Source organism: Lotus japonicus, chromosome 1 (assembly GCF_012489685.1).
Source record: "Lotus japonicus ecotype B-129 chromosome 1, LjGifu_v1.2".
Taxonomy (NCBI): domain Eukaryota; kingdom Viridiplantae; phylum Streptophyta; class Magnoliopsida; order Fabales; family Fabaceae; genus Lotus; species Lotus japonicus.
The window spans coordinates 85,660,858-85,677,763 of record NC_080041.1 but is presented as its reverse complement, the minus strand read 5'-3'; the positions used below and the strand labels follow the sequence as shown (position 1 = coordinate 85,677,763).

The window sequence follows — 16,906 nt, the reverse complement described above, 5'->3', positions numbered from 1 at the left end:
AGAACCCAAAATTCAGCAACCTCTCCCCACAGTCTTCGAAGTCCCAACGGCTAGTTTCTCCCATCTTTATCACCATAAATACAGTCTTCCAAATTCCTAACACCCCACTAGTGAAAACCTTGCACCACACCATTTTACACACACCATTTCAGCTATCAGAAAAAACCATGGCTGGTTCCTCTGCTTCTCTTTTGCTCCTATTCCTTCTCTTTGGCTTCTCTGCAGCTAAGGAACTCTTAGTTGGTGGCAAGACAGATGCATGGAAGGTTCCATCTTCTGAAGCAGATTCCCTCAATCAATGGGCTGAAAAGTCTCGCTTCAAAGTCGGAGACTATCTTGGTAACTATATAACTTCCCAACATGGCAACATTCAATTCCATAATTCAACTCATTTTTGTTACCTTAATTTCCATCACTGAAACTTCTTTTTATGTTTCTTGTTTGATTGACACAGTGTGGAAATATGATGGTGGGAAAGACTCTGTGTTGCAAGTAAACAAGGAGGACTATGGTAGTTGCAACACCTCCAACCCCATTGAAGAGTACAAAGATGGGAACACTAAGGTGAAGCTTGACCGTCCTGGACCTCACTACTTCATCAGTGGAGCAAAGGGTCACTGTGAGAAGGGGCAGAAGTTGGTTGTGGTGGTTATGACTCCAAAGCACAGCAGAGACAGAGCAATTTCCCCTGCATCTTCTCCAGCAGAGTTGGAAGAAGGTCCTGCTGTTGCTCCTACTAGCAGTGCTACAGTTTTGCAGAGTGGCTTTGTGGCGGTTCTGGGAGTGTTGGCTATGTACGTGATGTGAGATTAGATTACTGTGAGCAAAATGTAAATCACAGTGAGGTTATTGTGATTTCTGAGTAGTTTTATGATTATTATTAATTATTCTTTATTCAAAAACTTTGTAAACCTTTGATATCAGATTCGTGTTTTATGCGAAGGTATAAGAAGATATCTACATTCTTATCATGTGAAACTCATGTTTTGTCCTTTTCTTTATCACGTGAACATATTTTCTGCGTTAAAATTCAATTCAAGTGGACGAGGCAGAGTAGAAAAGAAATTGAATGGTACCATTTTAATCTTTGAGAAGCTGCTAATGATAAATAAAAGTTGAAGTAGTTTAAGTTTTGCCCATTCATGTGGATACCAACCGTGAATTAATTAAGTACACAAGCTGCAATGAAAGATTCTGATGTAGTTTGTCTTTTAGAAGTAGTTCATGATCAAACAAACAAGAGGAGCGCATCTATAAGGCACTATGGATAAAAAATTATGAAATGCCGGTGAAAACTTCAAATGGCATTAACTTAAACTCTGTTTAGGAGATGTGTTACATAACTGTAACTTGTGTAACTTATGACGTTGCTATAAGATAAAGAATAAATCACAATTTTCTATTACTCAGAATGCCTTGGTGTTTCTCAATCTCATACTTACAGGAAAAAAGCTCTGTTGTAAATATTTTGGCAAAAAGGGGGTGAAGTAGATAGGTCGCCTTGTGGGCAGTTGCGGATAGTATATAAAATTAAAATGTGATATTGCTTTCTTGGCTACTTGAGAATGGTGTGTGTTTAAATGATGCGCATCAACATATTTCTTATGTTTTCGGTATGATTTGCACCTAAATATTTCATTATCTTTATAGAACTCTTGTGCTTTATGATAAATAAGCAATAAACAGTTCAGAGGTGGAAAAAGTGAAACAGAGAAGGTAAAAATGGCAAAAACAAAAAGCATTTGGTAAATTCAACAAACTATCTACTTTGAACACTTGTTTGTTCACTATTGCATCAGCCTAAAAATTTAATATGTTGCTCCCAATTTTAGATCTTCAATTTAACAGATTGATTCGTTAAATGGTTATACGAAGAGAACGAGCTAAAAAAAAACTAAGACCTTGCAGAATTTTGTGAGGGTCGTGCTTCTGAAATATAAATTAAGAACGATTGTGTATCTTAATTGTAACATCTCAATTTGACGATTGGTCTTAAAGGTAACAACATGAGTATTTTTTTATACCATTTGTAACATCCTCATCTAATGACTAGTCTCACGGTAATAACACGAGTATTTCCAACACGTTTTTTCCTCACTCGCGCTTTCTAGGAAAATTTCTCAAGAGGTCACTCACCTCAATATTGCTCAAAGGCAATCCTCCTTAATCTTGGAGTTTTTATAAGTTGAGCTCCCAAAAAGTAGATGTATCCTGTTGTCATGAATAGTATCAATCAAATCGTTTATGCATTTCTCAGTTGTGTAGTCTCATACCTATACAACCTCATAATACCTCTGATTCGAATGTGAGATTGATTCATCCATGTGTCCCTTGTCAAGAGTCACACCTTTTCTCTACCTTCTCATTGCACTCACGATCATTCCCCGCCCTCGTCGGCCCCATGTGTCGCTTTAAAGGCCACGAATATAGAGGTTCTAGAGCTCATGAAACAACATCAAACCATGTTTTACAATTAAAACGAAGGCTCCTAGGTCAAGAGAACTTCATTTAATTTCAGTATAGATTGGCTGTGAGTGTCATGGAGGCAGAGGAACGAAGAAAAATAATTCATAGTAAAATTCAAGGTAGAGAAATGGCCTTTGTATTGGTTAATCTTTTGCTTTTATTATGATCACTTAATCATATTTCTCAAGGTTACAATTAATTGATGTTGTGAACTTGTTTATTTATCCTTTTGCTTAGTTTCCTTTCATGATTGATATTTCTTTTTTGTTCTTAATATATACAAAATAGCTAATCGTAATTTCTAGTGGTTAATTCGCTATTTGTAGAGCTATTAATTCAATTGAACCATGAATGAATCGAGAATAAACTGTTAAGAATAATCTGCCCCAAACGAGGCTTCTAGAATTAGTTTTTTATGCATTCAACTCGTCTAGATAGTGGGCGGTAAGAACGTCCCAGAGATAGCTCCTATGTTCTTCTTGCCTGTGCATCCCATCACACATGCATAACGGTTGCTTGTTGGTGGTATGTTTGGGTATGGCAATTAGCAACAACTTCGCGATGAGTTAACATTATAAGGAATATAGTTGACTTGCATTCATTAAATATGACACATAAATTGTTGGATCTAATTCAATTGTTATCGTAACTTCGAGACTTTTCTATCTCTAAATCATTAACATCAAATAACCTTTTAATTGCTTAAACAATGTGCTCCTCTTTTGAAATGAAATATTTATGTCTATAAATTCATTGGGTTTGATAACCATATTCTACCTGCACTATTAAACAGAACCCAAGATTTGAAAGCAACACAAGCAAATCTCATATTATTAAAGCAAAAGCAATAGCAACAACAACAACGACCCCTTACAAAAGATTTGATGAGGAGCGTTTTTATTATGCATATGTTACAATAAAATGAAATGACAACCAAGAAAGAACCATTGTTGCAGGTCTTATTGATGTAGAAGTAGTATTATTTTCTGGTCGTCCACACTTGCATATCTGTTTTGGACTTAGCTAGATGGAATCACCATCAATTAAGTCCATAGCTGGAGACATGCGCAACGTTGTTGTGAGCAGCATCACCATCACCACCATTAGTACTACCTGCACCAACATGCAAGTTGGATTCGAAAAACCATGAAAGAATATCATGTGATTCATTGTAGTCTGCAGACAGTCCACTAGCAGCCGAGAAACCAACTCTGACAAACTCAGGAAGAGCACTAGTCAAGTCGAAAGTATGAGAGACGATGTGACTGTTTTGATCATCATTGGAATTAGGGTAGACCAAAGTGGCAGTCAAGGTTTTGGTGAAAGCTTTATAGCTTATGACAACATTAGCTACTTCACCATTGGCCAAATTCCACGGTGTAGTTTTCTCGGATTTGATTCCATTGACATTAATTCCAATGTGTGTGTTCACTGGATCCCAATCCTTGTTGTAGTAAGTGTCGAACTCCACCGCGACAACTTTGTTTGAATAACGTGTTTCTTCGTCGGGGAAGAGTCCAAGCAATCCACCAGAGGCTTGGGGCTTGGTGTCGAAGGCAAGGCCATCAGAGGTTTTGGACGGGTCAGTTGCATTGATGATGAAGGAGAAGGAAGTGACGAAACTGGCCACGTTGCCTGTTTTACGGTCCCAGATGCGGACAGGGGCGGAATAGAGGGCTCGACCCACAGATTCATACACTGGACCACCATCTTTTATCTTGGTGAGTTGCAACGTCCCTGATGCGGTAACAAGGGCGTCAGCTTGGAGGATCAAGTCTGGTTGGTTTGGCACGAATTTGGGAATAGAGAAAGATAGGGAATAAGCCATGGCCTTAATTCTATTAATAATATTCAACTCCAAGCACTGGAATGGAATCAGGAGGAATCGAATGTGATGTTTGTGATGTACGATGAAAGAAATACCCCAACCTCATGTATTTATACTAGCCAGGTCCTTAGGTGAGGTGAGTTATCAAAGAAGGCCACGTACATGCAAGAGAGGAGTATTGTAATTAATAAATTATGTTCCATTACCCACAAAAACATATACAAAGCTGGAATAGATGAGGAAGCAAACTATATAATTATTTTTTAATGAAAAGTTAATAATGACTTGTACAAATTCAAACATACACCAAAAAGCATACACACCAGCGTAAGGATGTGCAGGAGAAATAGCACATCATAGTGTGTGAACCTTTCCAATTCAAACAGAATAGTCTCCCGTAGATAATATCTGAAAGCACAAAAAAAATATACATAACACTTAATGAGAAAAAAAAACAAATGAATATTGGATGTGTTATTGATGTGACTAAAAGAGACCGAAAACTAGGAGTCTATTTGGTTGCAATTTTGTTTTCAGTTTTTAAAAACAATTTTCAGAAATAATTTTTAAAAACAATTTTCAGAAGAAGAAAACAGGTTGAATGACATGTTTTCAAACATTTAGAAAACTGATATCTGAAAACTAAAAACAGAAAACGAGAACTGTTTTCAAAAACAATTTTTGAAAACAGGTCATACCAAACAGGTTTTCAGTTTTTAAAGACTGAAAACTGTTTTGAAAACAGGAAACAAACTGGCCCTAGATGTTTGTTGGATGTTTACATTGTCTTTATGTATAAATACTATTTTTTAAATATATATTATTGATTATAGACAATCACATTGGTGTAGGTGTGTATGAAAGAAAATTGCAAATAAATACATTATATGTGTCAAGACACCAAGATCAATCTCAGAATGACTAAAAAAAGATTTGGAAATCTGGTGTAGATAGCGTCAAATTTAATGAAATAGTCATTTGGTTTGCAACAAAATTTCCCTAATCATAAAATATTTTATTTTATTTTGTTATAAAATTCTTAGATAGAGTCTCAACTCTCAACTTACAATTGTAAGTAGATACTTCAGATTCTCTACTAGACAATCAACTAGACAATCAAATGACCCTTCAAGAGTGTGGCTTCTATTCTTTTGTATAAGGGTTGTAACACCCCTAGTATTACGATTTATTGATTCTTTTTTGCCTTTAAAAAAAAAGAGTGTGACTTCTAAGAACCAAACTTTCAAATTACAGGTTAAACAACAACTTTTAATCATTGCGACCAACAATAATTAGGTAAACAACATCTATTTTCATGTTTGATTATTGTTTTTGAAAACCATTTTTATTTTTAAAAATTGAAAAACTTATTTTTCACAGACTTCTTATTTTCAATTTTTAAAAGTAAAATATCAGAAGGCTCAGAAACGTTTTATATTTCTGTTTTTAGCTTTCTAATTACAATTTTTTTAATGTTGGAAACATCTCTTTCATACATTTATTTTGGTCTTTTATGTTGAAAACAATTTTCAAAAACAGTAAATATAAATTATTTGTAAATACAAAAAAATAAAACTACAATAAAACAAACTCTTACTTTTGTAATGCCATTCTCCGATATAAAAAGGATAAAATAAATTATTTCATAATAGATATGAAAAGTCATAGAGAAATATTATGATATATTGCAAATTTACAAATTTGTGGTTGATTCAAGTGATACATGTTTGATTCTCCATAAGGTCTTGGGTTCAAGCCTAGTGGAATAAAAAACCCTTGCAGAGAGAGTAAGTCATGTAGATGTTTCTAACTCAAACAAGCTTGTCTCGTGACATTTACTTATTGATTTTACAATGTTTGACTCCTTTAAATTTACTTATCGATGTTTCTAAAATTGTACTTTAACTAATTTAGTATGATATATTACAATATATATGTATAAATTACGGTATTCATATTTTTAAAAATAGACTAAAATATTGTGAATCGCACTAGTCATAAGTAGAACGAGACAATCAAGTGGGTTGACATAGTTGTTCAACACTTTGTCCTTTAAGTGTGTGAGTTGGATTTTTAATGATAAGGTTTTTAATGGGGCAATGTTCAATGGCGAACTATAGAGTGATGTACTCTTTCTCCATCACTAGGTTTTTATCTCATTGAATTTTTTCAGGTAAGGTTTTAATGAGACACATTCTTAAGAGAAGGTCATCCAAGAGAGATTTTGAATATTTAAATGTCCAACAAGGTTAAGAGTTAGGGTTAGATGAAGAGTCTATGGGTCAGACCCATATATACTTGTCTCTACACTCTAATTGACTTAATATTATAATTACAAGGGAGGTTGCACCAAGTTGAATATCCTCATTTGCAATATTTCTCTATCTCTTGTTCTTCTCTCTTATTTACTTGTTTACTCCTTATTCATAACATGCTCAAATTTTTTTCGTAAACATTTATAATTTGATCCACCTAATATCTTTCTTACATGTTGGTGCATCCAGTGACAAATCCAGAAGTTTGATGTTGTGGGGGCAAAATTTAATTACTTAAAAGTTTACAATCTTAAAATCATAATATGTTTATTAAAAGTTTGAATCTATATCATAATTATTCTATACGAATTTTCATACTCCTATATCTCTAATTTTAAAATTACCCCATACTTGACTTTTGAAATTTTTATTATCTTTTCCACCGTATACTCCTTGTATTTATTATAATTTTGTAACTCGAAAATTTGATTACTGCTAATATTTAATGTTTTTCCACTTAATTTTGTTTTCAAAATCACTATCCTAAATGCATTAATTAAGGGTAAATATGAGAATTGCATATATAGTTTTTTTAAAGTCAATACATTTATTAACATCATCATAAGTTTTCTTAATGTAATTATCTTAAGAGGACCTTAAAAATGCAGCGCATATGAATCAAATTCTGATCACCCTAAGATTTAAACACACTTTTTTTAAAAACAATTTACTTTTATTTACATGTAAAACAGGCCTTTTTGTTTCTTCTAAGAATGCCAGTGAGTTTGTGAGTCTATTTTTTAGGGACAACGACTTCGTGAGTCTTTCTTTTATTTCTTGGACCGCGTCTCTTCTTTGGTCATCTTTGGGCCCAAATTAAAAAATAGTCCAATCACACTGGCTTTTTTCTGAACTATTATAAAGTTTATTTACTATGTTGTCAGGCATACCAGCACCAAATAATTAGTAATTTTATAATATCGATAAACATTTATGCTGATTTAAACAATGATCTACCACACAAAAAATTGGCAACAATGATACGTTCACACCTCATTTTTTATACACATTATTTCTGCTCATTTTTATCTCTCTCATATTCTCATTTATCACTTCTCATATTTTTTTCTCTCTTACTTTTTATTTTCTTCCTATATATCTCCTCATCTCGACAATAACGTTGTTTTCACACATCTTTTTGGGTTGGAAAGAGGTGGAAGGAGGAGAGATATATGAAGAAAAAAAAAGTAAGAGAAAGAATATGAGATGTGATAAATGAGAAGATGAGAGAGATAGAAATAAAATGGGTGGAAATGAGATGTATAACAAATGAGGTGTGAACGTATCTTTGTTGTTGATTTAATACGTGATCGCTAATACGAGATATGTTAACATTGGTAAACTCACGAGTAGATTCTTAGAATTACATGAGCTTTCCAAAATGAGTCAACTCGCAAATAAATTCGAAAATTCTTTAAATTAAGTTGAATATAGCAAACTCAGTAGACTTGGACAGACTTGCAATTCCACAACGAGTTTATGAGTCAAGGAAGGGATTGATTTTTTCCTGAATCCCCAAATTAAAAGGGATAATTTGAGGTTTTCCCGAAAAAAATTCAACAAACACATGAGAATCGCTTCACAGTTCGTGCATTCCTTCAAATTCTTCATCCTTCAAGCTCTAAGATAAGGATAAGCATTCACCGCAACATAGGGAGAAGCCATCTCCTAGCCCCCTCGCAGCCAGTTGTTTGTGCCGCCGGCGTAGTGGTCGTCATTACTGCATGGAGTGGTCGTCGTTGCCGCTGAAATCCTTGCTTGACTGAGAGACTATTATCTTCTCTCCTTCTATTCTCATTTAGTTTTTGTTTCCAAAGTTTGTGAAGTTGGATTTGTGGGTTTATGTGGTGCTTTGTTAGTGTCCCTTTGGGTTTATTTGGGGTCTTTATTATATTTTATCTATCTTAGTTGGGGTGTTTCTCGTTTCTAGTGTGTTTTTACTTTTTCTAGTGTTCTTTTGATTTATGAATTATAAACTTTTTTCTTCTTCTTTTTTAGCTCTCTTTAAGGAATTGTGGTTATTTATGTATTTTGAACTCTCTTTAAGTCTTTATCATGAATTATAAATGTTGAATTTATTGTCTTAATGTATCCTTGATAGTCGGAGTATGTGTCATGACCGATTTATTGAGTTTTTTTTTGTAGTTACAAGTCTACGAGTCAACTCAATAAAATAAGTTTATCTCCCCAAAATAAGTCTCCAAATACTTTTGAGTCTAACAACCTTCACACGAGGCAAAATGAGTTGTTGAAGGGATGAACCTTTACACCTGAATGAGATTTTTTACCGGGTTTGAGGGATAAGATTGCTAAAATTAAGTCGCATGAGTGTATAAAAGAAAATTGCAAATAAATGCGGTACGATGTGTCAAGATACCATAATCAATCTCACAAGGACTCTGTTTCAAAAAAAATTCTCATAAGGACTCAATGATTAATTAATTGAAATAAGAGTTGTGGGTTGCTTTCTCTTGTTTGCGTTATATTTTAATTGGCAGCCTTCTAGATCTGATACTTCTTTCTTTGTATTGAGTTAAAATATGCCTTACATTTCATTCAATATTATTTGGCTTATAAATTTTTTAAAATAAGAGTAGAAAGAAAAGCAAGGGGTTGGTTTGTTTATGATAAAAAAAAAATTAGATTTGGAAATCTGATGTATATAAATAATCATTCCATTTGCAACGTTAACAGACTTTCCTTGACCATAAAATATTTTATTTTATTAATTTATTAATAAAATTCTAAAGTAGAATCTCGAACTCATGTGGTTCAAATAGAAATGTTTGTTAATTTTTTGATACATTTGTCCCATTGATCTTAATTAACTTTCTTTTTAGGCTTAATTGCAATTTTAGTCCCTGACGTTTACCAAAATCACGATTTTAGTCTCGCACCTAATTTAATTACAAGAATAGTCCCTCACGTTCCCTCCCGTTTGCAACGTTAGTCCTTCCGTCTAATTGTTAACGGAGAAGGTTTATGTGGCAACGCACATGCCTTTCATGTAACCAAGAAAAATGTTTTAATTGCACTTTTGGTCTCTGACTTATACACATTATGTAGTTTTGGTCCTTAAAGTTCAAAAATTGCATTCAAATTTATATAAAAAAAAACAAGTTTCAAAAAAAAAACCAAAAAATGATAAGTATTTATATTCTTCAAAAATAATACAAAACTTCCCTTATTACAAAAAGATCGATAAGTATTCATATTCTTCAAAAATAATACAAATTTGTAGCTTTGAACCGGGGGAAATAATACAAAAAGATCGATAGGCCATTCATTCCTTCCCTTCCCTCTCTCCGAAATTTGCATTATTGAATCATTAGTAAAACAAGACAAGGCAATTAAACAATGTGCACCATATATGGTTATTAATTTCAATTCATACTTATATAGAAAACTTCAATGTGACCGTAAAAAAAAACTTCAATGTTTTGTATAACTAACAAAATAAGTCATACTTTAATGTTCACAAAAAAGTCATATAAACAGCCAAAAAAATAAGTCATAAGCCAAGTTTTCTTACGTGTAGATGCAGCGCAATGTTTTCGGTCTCCACCGTTTTAATTTTTCTTTTATATTCAAAACAAACTATTTTAATTTTCTAATAACTATCAATTAACTTATTGAGACATTTTTATTTTTAAAAAATAAATAAATAAAATACATTTTTATTTTTGGAACAACGACTTCGTGAGTCTTTCTTTTATTTTTTGGACAAAGTCTTTGTTTGATCATCTTTGGTGCAAATTAGTATTTTAGTGCAATGAACGAATCATTGACCCGAAAACATAAGAGTGTTTTTTTCATATTTTATTTTTATTAAATATGGTTGTTTGAGTCCTTTTTGCTAGTTTTTAATCTTAATTTACACTTTCAGTATTTTAAGGCATTTTCATGATTTTTAGTGATCTTTCTATGGTTTATAGGAATTATCATTGGATTTTATTTTTATTTTTATTTTGTTATAATTATTGGATCTTGTTTTCATTTATTTTATTTTGTTGTAGATTGCACTGAATTGATGGGTACGCTGCAAACCCCATGAGAGAGGGATACTATTTAATTACAGTTTTAGTTTTCAGTTTATAAAATAATTTTCAGAAATAATTTTTAAAAATAGTTTTCAGAAGAAGAAAACAATTTTTTTTACATGTTTTTCAACATTTAGAAAACTGATTTATAAAAACTCAAAATGAGAATTGTTTTCAAAAACAATTTTTGAAAAAATGTCGTATAACGTATCAAATATATTTTCAGTTGTTTTTTTTGATACATCGGAAGATTAACAAGTAAATAAAACGAACTAACTAAACCCAATAATGTCCTTCAACAGAAGGACTTCAAGCTCCGGGGAGGGGGTAGCCAACGCACTGTAGCCAGCAACGGGGAGAAGAGACCCTCTCTTCGCCAGACAATCTGCTACCATGTTCACATCTCGACAGCACCAAAAAAGCTCCACTCGCCAGTTCCTTGTCATCAAAGCATGGATTTCACGCAGCACCCACCCATGGGCATGAAAGCTTGCACGGCTAGGGTCAGCTATCGCATCAATCAATTCTTTGCAGTCAGAGTTGCAAACCAGCTTACGAGTACCGTTGTCCCAAGCTAACCGGAGACCATCCCTCAACGCGAGCGCCTCAGCAAGGAAGGAGCAGCTAGCAGCTTCCAAATATTGAGATATGAAGCCATTAACCCACTTCCCCGAAGAGTCTCGAAGCACGCCACCACCTCCCATGACAATCGCATCTTCTCTATAGCTCCCGTCACTATTAAGCTTCAAGAACTCTGGAGAAGGAGGTTGCCACCTATCAATGAGAAGGTGATTATCACTATGAATCAGATCAGGTTCCAAAATGCGAGTTACATCATCATGCTCATGGCATAACCTCCTCCAAGCACAATCCAACGACCAAGGGTGAGGATCCAATATCATGTTACACCGCCATTTCCAGACGTTCCACAAACCAACCAGAAAACGAGTAGCATGGCTGCCACGAGCCTGGGATTGGATCCAGGATGAGAGTTCCAAATTCCAAAAATCTTTCCAAGCCCAAGCGCCAAGCTTTCCCCAAAGCTCCTTCGAGTGAGGGCAGTCACGCAAACCATGAAGCTCATCTTCACGAGGACCAGAACAACGAGTGCAAGCTTCAGAGGAGGCCAAATTGCAGCGAAAGCGATTAGTGTTGACAGGCAGAGCGTCGTGCAAGCAAAGCCAGACAAAGACACGAATCTTTTCCGGGACAACAAGCTTCCAAACCCACGACCAGTTCTGGACAGCTGCTGGCAATGGTGTGCGATCCCGAAGCCAACGATACCCCTCCCTTACGGTGTACCTTCCATCATTAGTATGGTTCCAAGTCCAGTTATCAGCTGCAGCAGGGTTCAGATGAGGAGTCACCCTAGAGAAATAGGCTTTTAGCTCATCGGGCAACCACGTATACAACTTGTCAAAGTTCCACTGGTTGTTAACGACCACATCACGCAAGCATAACTTGGTATCCGTAATATGAACAAATGGAAGCAGCTCTCCCAAATTCCCTTCACCAGACCAGTTGCTGTACCAAATCGAGGTGTCCCCCGATCCCAATCTGAAATGAAATCCCGCTTTAAGCTGGTCATGGGCTTTGATGATGCTCTTCCAAACGGGGGAGGCATTGTTCCGGCAAGGGACAGAAATGATAGAGTTCCCTTGAAGGTACTTATGGCTAAGAGCTTGAACCCACAACTTGTTAGAATCAGTCAAGAGATGCCAAATTGACTTACCAAGGAGGGCTGTGTTTTGGTCACCCATATCTTTCACACCCAGTCCACCATTTTCCTTATTCTTGGTGATAGTTTTCCACTTCACTAGATGCCAACCTCGATTGCCATTCCCTTTGGACCAAATGAACCGACGCATGGCCTGATTGATGCTATTAGTGATGCTCCTAGGAAGCCAAAACACTTGCATTGTGTAGGTAGGTATTGAAGCCATTACTGACTTTGTGAGACAAACTCACCCTGCGAGATTAAGAAGATTAGTTTTCCAAGAGGCTAACTTTCTTGTGATGTTCTCAAGAAGATAGTTAAATTTTCCCCTGGACATCCTCCCCCCTGAAAGAGGGAATCCCAAGTACTTTCCGAGGTCACGAACAAAAGGAATCGGAGCAATTTGCCGGATTTCATCCCGAACCGTGGAGCAAACACCTCTAGAAGATATCGCTTTGGATTTGCTTATGTTAATCTTTAGACCCGAGCTATCACAAAAGGCCTTCAGAGTGTCAGCCACTAACTGGACTTGTCTCGTTGTAGCCTGACAGAACAACAAAACATCATCTGCAAAAAATAGGTGAGAGATAGGAGGGCCCTTAGAAGCAATCCTGATTGGTTTCCACTCACCTGAGTCCACTAAGTGGTGGATCTGTATGGACAATCTCTCCATGCATAACACGAACAAGTACGGAGATAGAGGGTCACCCTGACGGAGCCCACGTCCCGGCTTAAAAGTAGGCAGACGAGATCCATTCCAAAGGATTGTCAAGTTGGAACCACGAACACAACTCATAATAAGATCGATTAGCGGCCTAGGGAACTCAAACAAGTCTAAGGTCTCTTCCAAGAAATCCCAAGATACACTGTCATAAGCTTTTTCCAGGTCAATTTTGAATGCCAAACTCCCTTTCCTTGCATGAGAGTTATTCATGTAGTGGACGATTTCTTGAGCTAAGATAGCATTGTCCATAGTGCCACGGCCAGGGAGGAAACTGTTTTGCATGGGGCCAATCAAGTGGGAAAGAATAGGACGCATGCGATTCACAATTACCTTAGTGATGAGCTTATAGGTCACGTTGCATAAACTAATTGGTCGGAGCTCCTTGACTGACGAAGGATTATCAATTTTTGGAATGAGAACTACAAGAGTATCCAATAAATGATTATTCACACTAGCTGTATCAAAAGCATCCTTAACCACCTTCCACAGATCCTCGCCTACCAGGTCCCAATATTTTTTAAAAAATACCGGATGGAACCCATCTGGTCCAGGGGCTGAGAAAGATCTCATAGACATAAGAGCTTGTTTAACTTCTTCTGTGATCACCGGGAAACTAAGAATCATTTTCTCGGCAGCCTTTAAGGATGGAAATCGCTCATGGTTGAAAGCATCTGCCACCCGAGGAGAACCAGCAGCAAAGAGAGATTGAAAATGGTTGAGGACCTCCACGGCTAGCATCCCTTGATCTGAACACCAATCTCCATCCGCAAGCTTCAAACGATGGATGCGATTCCGACGCTTGCGAGTTACAGCATGAGTGTGAAAGTAAGCGGTGTTGCGATCTCCAAACCTCACATTATTCCCTCTAGCACGCTGAAACCACAATAACTCCTCTTGTTTCAGAATTTGATTATATTCTAGCTGAAGTGCAGCATCAAGTTGAGTCATGTCAGAAGTAACTCTAAAGTTTAGCTCCCGCTGGACCCCTCTTAATCTCCCTTCAACCCAACGCTTCCTCCGCAAGATGTCCCCAAAGACCTCTTTATTGAAAATTTCAGAATCCTTCCTCACACAATCAAGCTTTGTAGTGATGACATCGTCACCACGCTGCCATGCCTGTTCCACCACTCTTTTGTAATTCGGGTGCTCAGCCCAGGCGGCAACAAACCGAAAAGGATGGTTGGAAACTGCTCTAAGTTCAGGTCCACCACATTGCACTAATAACGGGCTGTGATCTGAATGCACACGGGTAATTACTTCAACGGTTGCATCTGGAAACGCTGTTCTCCAGTCAATATCACTCAGAGCCCTATCAAGTCGTTTAGAGAGGATCAACCTGTTGTTTCTTTTGCGGAACCAAGTAAACTTGCCACCTACCATGCCAAGGTCAATTAAATTACAATCATCCAGGACAGTTGCAAAGCGTTGGGCTCGATTAGGGTGGAACTCACCTCCCCTAACTTCTGAAGGAAACAAAATTTCATTCATGTCCCCAATTAGAAGCCAAGGAATAGAGATAGAAGCACGAATGGTAGAGAGGTGTTGCCACAAGATGTCACGCTGGGATGACGCAGGGGAAGCATAGACAGCACTGCAGGCCCAAGACATGTTATCCTGCCAAATTTCAAACGTTACCGCTTGAGGATGATGATGGAGAAGACGAACTGAGAGGCTAGAATTCGATCGCTTCATGACCCAAATCCCTCCACTGAAGCCGTTAGCTTCCGCCACAAAGGATGAGGTAAAACCCAAAGAGTTCCAGAAGAAACTGGCTTGGGCATATTGACATCTAGTTTCAAAAAGGAAAATGAACTCTGGTTTTTTACTCCTAATCAATTCCTTGATGAAGAGTTTACCAGACTCGTGCATGGCACCACGCACATTCCAAGCAATAATTCTGCAATCTTCAAACCCTATCATTAAGAGGATTTGAGTTAGTAAGGGGGCTTGCCCCTTGTTCACATGCATGCTAAGTTTGGATATGAAGAGAGTCATGGAGCCCATTTGCACCAATTCTCTTGTTGTAATCGTCTTCAATCTCTCCTGCTTGCATAGTTTGGCCAAAGACCATACTTTCTAGCTGAGATGCTTCCCACGTCGAGTCGTTAGGAGGATCTTTAGAGGAGCTGGCCATCACTTGTGTCCCACCTGCCTTGTCAGCCTCACTAGTTCGAAATCTTCTCTTTTTATTCTCCTGTGGGGCCACTTGGGTAATAGGCTTGGTAATCCCCATCACAAAGACTGGGTCCACCTTCCGCATGGAATTCACAACATCTGATTCCTTGGATTTGTTCACCTCTTTATTGTGCACCGGTTTTCCATAACTGGCTCCCTTACTTCCAGGCACACTTTTACGGCCTTGATTACTGGGAGGTTTTTTCTTGCGTTTAGTAACTGTCATCCAATCACCTAATAATTCAAAATCCTCTGCAAGCTTTGTTTCCGGGATTGTAGCTTTCACATTATTAGTTTCCTTTTCCGGTGCGCCTGCGGAATCTTGCACCATCATTGCATCATTAGTTGGGCCCGGGTTACCTTCCTGAACCATTGGTTCCTTCTGACCCGGATCCCCCATGGTTGGAGCCGCCACCTCATGAGGGCTTGGAAGGTTTGCAGTGCTCGGAGCAATTTCTTGTGCTAGCGCCGTCCTCGCCGGAATAAGGGCTTTGCACTCACGACTCCTATGACCATAGCACCCACATTTTGTGCATATGACATGCAACCCCTCATATTCTACCTTGTACCAGTGACCCTCCAAGCATACCTTCCCAACCACAGCCTGTGTGAGATCAAGCTCCACACAAATTCTCGCAAAACGACCTCTTTCCGCTTGGAGCGTGTTCCTATCAATTTTCACTGGCCTACCAATTACTCTGGCCACCGAGAGCAGGTAGCTTTCATCATAGAATACCACATTAAGACCCGGGATGCGTATCCAAGCAAGAGTCGAATTAACACGCGTCGCAGGAGATATGAACTCTCGACTCCACGTCGAAACCGCTAGATAGTGGTCGAAAATCATCCATGGTCCCCCATTTATCACCTTCTCCCTATCTTCCTGCATGTCGAACTTCACCATAAAAAACCCATTGTCTACATCAAGCATATCAAAGTCTCCAGCAAGCTTCCATGTCGCAGTCAATTTCTGCTTCATGATACGGTATCCCAGTTTTTTACCCAACAAGCAAACAACTAGAGATTCCTTCCATGGAGCACACATATCCTCAAGAACCTCTGTATCAGTGGTTATCTGCGGTAAAAGCCTATTGCCTTCCACGAGTGATACCTTCATCTTTCCTTGATCAATAAGATCCCTGTACTCCTTAGGCGCAGGAGCCTTGATCCCACCAAGTAGCTTATCGCGAAAGGACATGCGGTGCTTTGGTTCGTCATCCGGCGGCGGCGTTTTCTCGCCCTCAACTTCCATCGCAGCCATCGGCGACGGAAAATCAGTACTAACGGCGGCGCTCCCTTCCAAAACGCTGAAAACCCTTTAAAAAAACACACAAAAAAAAAATAATAAAAAAAAATAATAATAATAAATAATAGGCTAGAAAGTGGTGAAGTTCGACATCGCAGCCATCGGCATTTTTTTTTTATTTTATTTTATTTAATTTTTTTATTTTCAGTTGTTAAACAGCAAACAAACATACCCAAAGTTTCTTGAAACCTATTTTGTGAGATTTCACATATCATTCGTTCTATTCTATTTTGCTAGAAAGTGGTTGAAGGAAGCTCAAACAGAATTTGTGGAGCTCTGGCAGAATTTCCATGTTTCCTTCTTCTGGTTTATTTTCATGATTGTATGGCTAACTT

At 37.3% G+C, this 16,906-nt stretch overlaps 2 protein-coding genes across 2 annotated transcripts; one reads left to right on the top strand and one right to left on the bottom strand.

The window, feature by feature from the left end:
- The first annotated feature begins 93 nt into the window (after positions 1-93).
- Positions 94-978, top strand: LOC130726236 (early nodulin-like protein 14). The gene is made up of 2 exons (XM_057577475.1): positions 94-339; positions 455-978. The coding sequence occupies exons 1-2, from the start codon at positions 168-170 to the stop codon at positions 805-807; spliced, it is 525 nt and encodes a 174-aa protein (XP_057433458.1). The 5' UTR covers positions 94-167; the 3' UTR covers positions 808-978.
- A 2,290-nt stretch (positions 979-3,268) lies between these two features.
- On the bottom strand, positions 3,269-4,386 carry LOC130732159 (seed lectin-like). Its single transcript, XM_057584267.1, has one exon. It carries the CDS (start codon positions 4,292-4,294, stop codon positions 3,506-3,508), a length of 789 nt encoding a protein of 262 aa, XP_057440250.1. The 5' UTR covers positions 4,295-4,386; the 3' UTR covers positions 3,269-3,505.
- Between the last annotated feature and the right edge of the window lie 12,520 nt (positions 4,387-16,906).

Excerpts from the sequence above, each read along its gene's own strand:
- LOC130726236 (XM_057577475.1), top strand. The coding sequence starts at position 168 with ATGGCTGGTTCCTCTGCTTCTCTTTTGCTCCTATTCCTTCTCTTTGGC. Across the intron at positions 340-454 it reads CAAAGTCGGAGACTATCTTG|TGTGGAAATATGATGGTGGG; the intron begins GTAACTATATAA and ends TGATTGACACAG.
- LOC130732159 (XM_057584267.1), bottom strand. The coding sequence starts at position 4,294 with ATGGCTTATTCCCTATCTTTCTCTATTCCCAAATTCGTGCCAAACCAA.